The sequence below is a fragment of the Oncorhynchus mykiss genome, chromosome 19 (assembly GCF_013265735.2).
Source record: "Oncorhynchus mykiss isolate Arlee chromosome 19, USDA_OmykA_1.1, whole genome shotgun sequence".
In the NCBI taxonomy this organism is placed as follows: Eukaryota; Metazoa; Chordata; class Actinopteri; order Salmoniformes; family Salmonidae; genus Oncorhynchus; species Oncorhynchus mykiss.
Window position 1 is genome coordinate 41,589,755 of NC_048583.1, and position 8,162 is coordinate 41,597,916.

General features: G+C 44.5%; 1 protein-coding gene across 5 annotated transcripts in view; it reads right to left on the reverse strand.

The window, feature by feature from the left end:
* Nucleotides 1-8,162, reverse strand: part of LOC110498352 (kinesin-like protein KIF26A) — a 132,517-nt gene that overhangs the window by 27,215 nt on the left and 97,140 nt on the right. Inside the window, exon 1 of one of the 5 annotated variants that reach the window (XM_036954835.1) lies at nt 2,699-3,695. The exons of the other annotated variants lie outside the window; for them this stretch is intronic. Coding sequence (XP_036810730.1) covers nt 2,699-2,715 — 17 coding nt within the window. The 5' untranslated portion in view covers nt 2,716-3,695. Of the gene's footprint in view, nt 1-2,698; nt 3,696-8,162 lie in introns of those variants that run through there. 5 annotated transcript variants of the gene reach the window in all.

Here is an 8,162-nt window from a genome sequence, read left to right on the forward strand (position 1 = left end):
CTGTACTTCGCCACAACTTTGTCCCTGACCTGTTTGGAGAGCTCCTTGGTCTTCATGGTGCCACTTGCTTGGTGGTGCCACTTGCTTGGTGGTGCCACTTGCTTGGTGGTGTTGCAGACTCTGGGGCCTTTCAGAACAGGTGTATATATACTGAGATCATGTGACAGATCATGTGACACTTAGATTGCACACAGGTGGATTAATTTAACTAATCACGTGACTTCTGGAGGTAATTTGTTGCACCAGATCTTATTTCGGGGCTTCATAGCAAAAGAGGTGAATACATATGCACGCACCACTTTTTTTTAAATTTCACTACACCAATTTTGACTATTTTGTGTATGTCCATTACATGAAATCCAAATAAAATCCATTTAAATTACAGGTTGTAATGCAACAAAATAGGAAAACCGCCAAGGGGGATGAATACTTTTGCAAGGCACTGTGGATAGACTTCTCCTAGTACTGTGGGCTAGTTAGTCCATCTCGTTAAGTGGTTGTCTTAACGCAGTTCCGCTGTTCTGGCATTTAGCATGCCTCTCAGGGTAAGATCCGACTGTGTGATGGGACTCTACATTAATCCACGGTCATCCTGCGTGCGCTTTCTTTCTCTCTGTCTCTCTCTCTCTCTCTCTCTCTCTCTCTCTCTCTCTCTCTCTCTCTCTCTCTCTATATATATATATATATATATATATATATATATATACAAATATATATATATATATATATATATATATATATATATATATATATATATATATATATATATAAGTCTCTCTCTCTATATATATATACAAATATATAGAAGTCTCTGTCACTATCTCTCACTCCCTCATTCTCTCTCTCACTCTCTCTCACTCTTTCCCCTCTCTCTCCCTCGGTCTCTCTCACTCTGTCCGTCTATCTCTCTCTACGACTCAGTGTTAGCACTGGAGTGGCACAGATGGGTCACAAGGCCAACAGAGCGAGACGCACACATTCCTTGTAGTCTAACTGCAATATTACCAGCTATGTAAATCTGTAACATTAAGCCACACTTATATGGCACTACTGTGTGTCAGTTACAACCACACCTCAACTTAAAAGTCAAGGTCAGAGTAAAGGAACATCTACAGGTAATTAATATGCACTGAACACTTTTCAGACAGACAGTTCAGAATTGGAGAGTCGCAAGAGACAAAAAATGGTTGTCAACAAGAGGAACAGACAGAGAGAAATTAAGATGGAATGAGAGATGAAACGAGGGAGGGCTACAGCAAGAGCGAGAAAGAGAGAGAGAACCTGTCCATCCACGTGTGTCTGTCTCAGCGAGAGACTGTTGCCTGAGAGCCCAGCAGCCTGAGCTCATTAGTGCTGCTCTGGGCTCCTCCGGACAAGGTGGGCGGCTATCAAAATATACCCTCGTCTACCCCACTGGAGTGACAGCCCCACCCCTCCCCACCTCCCCAGTACAGCACAGCACGCCCCCTGCAGCGACAGCCCAAGAGCACAATCAGGGAACACACCGCTGGCTGATGAAATTATTATTATATCCAAGAGGGCTACAGGAGGAGGCTCTCCCTAGGGACCAGTCTGTGTATGATAGCATGTGAAAAGGAGAGTGTGAGGGAGAAAATGAGATGGAATAGATGAATGTGAGATGAAGAAAAGGAAAGAAAAACTCAGCAATGCGCTCTCTCTCTCTCTCTCTGTGTGTGTGTGTGTGTGTGTGTGTGTGTGTGTGTGTGTGTGTGTGTGTGTGTGTGTGTGTGTGTGTGTGTGTGTGTGTGTGTGTGTGTGTGTGTGTAAATGTCAGTCTGCACATGTATGACAGGGTGATGGCAGTACACATTCGCTGCCCAAGACAAAGGCTCTCTCTCTCAGATTAGATACATTCAGAGGTGCTGTCATAGAGATGAAAGGAATCTGCCAACATGATAAAGACACACGGCAACAAACAGTGAACTACAATTAACATTTGGATAGCATTCACAGGTTCCATTTTTTTCTTATGCCCCTGTCCCTCTAAGTGCCCATATGGCATTGCAGGGTATGCCTGTAACCTTGAGGGTTAAAACCAGTCACACAATGAGAAGAAAAGGCATGTGCGTCTATTTGAAAGGAGGGAAAGAGAAAGGTGAGAGAGAGAGCAGAGAGAGAGTCAGGGTTGTGTCTAATTCTGTTGTTCCATCAGAACCACTCAATGGGTGATGAGCAATAACAGTGAGCGCTCGCCTCTGTAACAATGCACACACACCCTAATGGGGAAATGAATTGCTTGTCACATGGCTTTCCCTTTCTATTTTCTCTCTCTTTCTTTCTCACTCTCACCTTCCCAGTAAGAGGGAGCTGCTGCCTGTGTACGCTCAATGGAAAACGTAGAGGGAGGAGAGGCTCGGATTCCCTCACCCACTACAGCTTGCCCACCTGTTCATCACCCATCTCTGTACTAATGAAGCCGTTTCAGTACACACCTTGGGTCTGAATATCTGAATGCATGCTCAAATACACCAAACACATTTCAGACAGTTTAGAGGATTATCAAGCAATGCAGCACTGCAGGTAGGCAGTTAACAAGAAGCATCAGTCCCTCTGACATTTCTTCATACATGGCAAATTAAAAAAGGTTTACTGAAGAGTAAATTGTCCAATAGTGCCTAAATACGATCTAATAAAATGGCAAGATAGTGCAAGAGATGGAGAGAAAGAGAGTACTTACAGCTCTTTCCAATCCATTATCTAATGAAAGTGTCCAAGTTCAACTTTAGGGTCCATGTCTCCATGTCCAGGGTTCTCTATTACTTTAGCATCAGAGACGCAGGGAGAGAGCAGAAAGAGGCGGGGCCGTCACTGACGGGGGCAAGGGGTGTCCCTTTTACCTCCGATCGCAATCACTGAGGTTTCTACTTGATTGCACAGCGGTTTGTAAGTAGCCAAGGGGACAGAGGAAGGGGAGAACCAACGTCATCATAGCGGACTGAGACAAATACAAGAGGGTTGAGAGGATGGGGTGGATAGCAGCGGTCCCAGTAAGGAGGTCCAGGGGGTCCAGACAGGTTCTCAGGATGGAGGGAGAGGAGGAAAGGAGGAGAAGAGGAGGTCAGAGTAGAGCGAAGCACCTCCTCCTCTGTACATATTCCAGTGAAACAAACGCCTGTTCTGTGTCCACACCTCTCCACAAACAAAAGTTCAGTCTCAGTTCAAAGATGCAATTTCTCCAACAGAGGCAGGCTCTCCAGCAGTCTGGCAAGACAGTCCTACTCAGATCTCTCTCTCTCTTCCACTCTCCTTTTCTGTCTTCTTCTCTTTCACTGCCTTTTCTCTTTTCATCCAATAGCCATTGGTTTGTGTTTATTTCTTCCCTCTTTTTCTCTCTCCCAGGTAATCCATGCTGTTACATCTCTGCCGTGTGGCTGTAGCAGGGAGTCCTGATGGCTGTGTCCTTTCCTGTGCCCCGTGCCACAGGCTGAGGGAGGAGGGCTCGGCAGCAGGTATCAGTCAGAGACAGCCAGGAGGTGGAGAGAGAACCAGTGTTAGTCTGGGCTGGGGGGGGGATTGGGAATGGGGAGAACTCCTGTTCCGGCTTTCAATCCTGCTCCTTCTGCCGGAGAAATGCTGGTAGCTGTCCTGCCGTGTCTTTCTCTCCTCTCTCGCTCTCTCTTCTCAGCCCAGCCCCTTTTCCCTCCGACAGCCAGATGAGGTGTCAGTGTGCTACTGCTGGCTGCTCCCGGTCGCTCTCTCTGTCTCCACACACAGACATGCACACACAGACACACACACACACACACACACACACACACACACATACACACACACACACACGTCGCATGAATACTTCATGCATAAAGAAACCCTCTCTTCTTTTGCTTCAAACAGATTAGGTTAGTATGCCTACAGCACACGTGTGTGTGTGTGTGTGTGTGTGTGTGTGTGTGTGTGTGTGTGTGTGTGTGTGTGTGTGTGTGTGTGTGTGTGTGTGTGTGTGTGTGTGTGTGTATTTGTCTTTAACTGAGGATGTAATTAGTTAGTTGAGATAATGTAATTAATTGTAAGGAGTGACAGATAGATAAGAAGGGAGATACTTAAGTGTGTGAAGATGGATAGACCACTGAATCAGATGCTGGCTGAACGATGCTTTCACTCAATGGAAAGAGAGAGAGGAGGACACAGACAATGAACAGATGACAGGTAGAGAGGCAGATTTATTCAGGGCCGACAAGGGTAAAAAGGGGAAAGCTTAGTGTGTGAGTGGGCGAAGATAGTATGAAAGTAGCCTGTACTTCCCACAACTGCCAATTTACCAGCCAGCCTTTTAGCTCTCCTCTGGTCCTGTTTAATAGTCAGGCTGATTTCGACACCATTAGGGTGAGCAGAGTGGCTCTGCCATTGAGCAGACATATCCAGTGACTACAGATCTTTCCTTCTGACACACTGCCCCATATCTGAGCTACAGTCAAGTGTGAGACACAAAACTATCTAGAATATATAATCTATAATACCCCCATAACGCATACAACAATTATTGTGCAGTGTCTTACATTGAGATAAATCCAATTCATTTCACATATGAAACCTTGGTGTTTTGGGCAGTGATAAGGCAAACCCCACCCACCCTTGGCCACCACCTACCTACAAATCCACAGACCGCCTTCAGACCAATACTGACAGCGATCAATAACTGTAAGACCAACCTAATTTGGAAATTGGTCATTGTGACATGTTCACCCATTGGGATCACGCTTGGTGTGGTTTCAGTATAGGGAGTCACCATTGGGCCAAACTGTCCATCCAGCCCCTCAACGTCACCCTCTGTTTAGACCCTTTGGACAGATAACTATTGCAATATATATACATACAGGGGCAAAAAAGTATTTAGTCAGCCACCAATTGTGCAAGTTCTCCCACTTAAAAAGATGAGAGAGGCCTGTAATTTTCATCATAGGTACACTTCAACTATGACAGACAAAATGAGAAAAAAATCCAGAAAATCACATTGTAGGAATTTTAATGAATTTATTTGCAAATTATGGTGGAAAAGCAGTAACTAAATTTTAACTCAATACTTTGTTATATACCCTTTGTTGGCAATGACAGAGGTGAAACGTTTTCTGTAAGTCTTCACAAGGTTTTCACACACTGTTGCTGGTATTTTAGCCCATTCCTCCATGCAGATCTCCTCTAGAGCAGTGATGTTTTGGGGCTGTTGCTGGGCAACACGGACTTTCAACTCCCTCCAAAGATTTTCTATGGGGTTGAGATCTGGAGACTGGCTAGGCCACTCCAGGACCTTGAAATGCTTCTTACGAAGCCACTCCTTCATTGCCCGGGCGGTGTGTTTGGGATCATTGTCATGCTGAAAGACCCAGCCATGTTTCATCTTCAATGCCCTTGCTGATGGAAGGAGGTTTTCACTCAAAATCTCACCATACATGACCCCATTCATTCTTTCCTTTACACGGATCAGTTGTCCTGGTCCTTTGCAGAAAAACAGCCCCAAAGCATGATGTTTCCACCCCCATGCTTCACAGTAGGTATGGTGTTCTTTGGATGCAACTCAGCAATCTTTGTCCTCCAAACACAACGAATTGAGTTATTGCCAAAAAGTTAGATTTTGGTTTCATCTGACCATATGACATTCTCCCAATCTTCTTCTGGATCATCCAAATGCTCTCTAGCAAACTTCAGACGGGCCTGGGCATGTACTGGCTTAAGCAGGGGGACACGTCTGGCACTGCAGGATTTGAGTCCCTGGCGGCGTAGTGTGTTACGGATGGTAGGCTTTGTTGCTTTGGTCCCAGCTCTCTGCAGGTCATTCACTAGGTCCCCCCGTGTGGTTCTGGGATTTTTGCTCACCGTTCTTGTGATAATTTTGAACCCACGGGGTGAGATCTTGCGTGGAGCCCCAGATCGAGGGAGATTATCAGTGGTCTTGTATGTCTTCCATTTCCTAATAATTGCTCCCACAGTTGATTTCTTCAAACCAAGCTGCTTACCTATTGCAGATTCAATCTTCCCAGCCTGGTGCAGGTCTACAATTTTGTTTCTGGTGTCCTTTGACAGCTCTTTGGTCTTGGCCATAGTGGAGTTTGGAGTGTTACTGTTTGAGGTTGTGGACAGGTGTCTTTTATACTGATAACAAGTTCAAACAGGTGCCATTAATACAGGTAACGAGTGGAGGACAGAGGAGCATCTTAATGAAGAAGATACAGGTCTGTGAGAGTCAGAAATCTTGCTTGTTTGTAGGTGACCAAATACTTATTTTCTACCATAATTTGCAAATAAATTCATCAAAAATCATACAGTGTGATTTTCTGGATTTTTTTTTTTCATTTTGTCTGTCATAGTTGAAGTGTGCCTATGATGAAAATTACAGGCCTCTCTCATCTTTTTAAGTGGGAGAACTTGCACAATTGGTGGCTGACTAAATACTTTTTTGCCCCACTGTATATAAATGAGTCACGGTAAGATTAATGGAAGAGCAGCACTGGCATCAGAAATAAAGGCTCTGCTAGGCTTTTGTTAATGACAGAATGGACATCTATATTTGGGGCTGCCTGCAGGGGGGTGCCCGCCTGCTGTTTCACAGTTTGGCCTGTTGTCAATAATGTCCCTAGCCCCCTATTCAGGCTTTGTAAAATTAGCAAGATAAATTCCTCTGGACCGGAGAGTCATTAGCCGGCGCACCCATTAGCTTGTTTGGGGAAATGTGTCTCTGTTCCTCAGCCCAGCACCATGGCTCTTTAGGTAACATGGCCTTTTCCAGCCTAATTACCATGTTGGCCCCATTTACCATCCTAGACATTGCCTTTCTCTGGTTCCCCCTCTTTTCTCCCCAGACAAGATAACGGTGCTTTGGCCATTCATGCAGGGATCAGATCACTGGGGCTGATATCAGACTGCATTAGCCTCCCCGGCGTGGTTCTGCCTTCTCTGGTGATTAGCAGCAGCCAAGCTCCTGTCTGTCTGAATGAAGATGGAAGCTCTACGCCCCAGTCAGACTGTACATGTACAACACATTGATAACAACCACATCACAATGAACCTGGCTCAATGTAGAAGCAGACCTGCTGGAGTCTCTGCTGCTCTCAACAGGTGAGTCTGGAGGTGAAATGGTTATAGGTTTGTAATGAATGAAAGGAATGGCTAAAACATTGGCTTATGGGTAGCATACAAAGAAGTTCCACATGTGTTCAGGATTGATTGCATGCATGTGTTAGTCAATCAGTAAAGGTGTGTTTTTAATTAAAGGAACAATCAATAGGATTTCCCCCGCTGGAGGGCATCTCCCTAGCCACCATAAGTGTGAGAGAAACATACTACTATGTGTGCTTTCTGATGGTGTCAAGTCTAGTTTCCTCAATATTATGAAAGGTGTACCCCAGGGGTCAGTATTGGGACATGTTCTCTTTACTATTTATATAAATATCATTGGTCTATGTATTAGATCTTGTAATATTAATTTGTATGCAGACAATACGGTCATGTATGACATTGCATTGACTGTTGACCAAGCTATGTTAGAGGCCAGTCTGATTTTGTTGCAGTACAGAAAGCCCTAGTTGATTTAAAACTTGTACTTAATGCAGGCAAAATTAAATATTGTTCGCTAATAATGTCTCAGATGGGCTACATATTCACTCATTGGATGGCTCGCTCATCGAACGGGTTCCCGCCTATAAATATCTGGTCGTTTGGATTGATAAAGATCGAAAGCTAAGATTTAATGGGGACTACATTTTTTAGAAATTGATCTAGCCTCTCCCTAAACAGCAGGAAGCAGATTGTATTGTCAGCTTTCCTGACAATTCTTGACTATGGTGACACCATTTACCAGACTGCAGCAGCCACTACTTTTAAACCATTGGATGCCGTCTACCACAGCGCCCTTCGCTTTATTACAGGTGACAGTTTTAATACTCATCACTGCATCCTGTATCAGAAGGATGGCTGGACCTCACTTAAATTCCATAGATCACATTACTCCCTTCTTGTTAAGAAAAGCTCTGCTCTACAAGCTTCCAACATACTGTACTTCACTTTTCTGTTGCTATATAAAAATATGAGATACCAAACCCGTTCACAGGGTTGGTTAACTCTTGGGGTACCGCTTGTCTCCACAAAGTTTGGTAAATCCGCCTTTAGTTTAAAAGCACCACTGTTATGGACAGCCTTACAAAACAAAT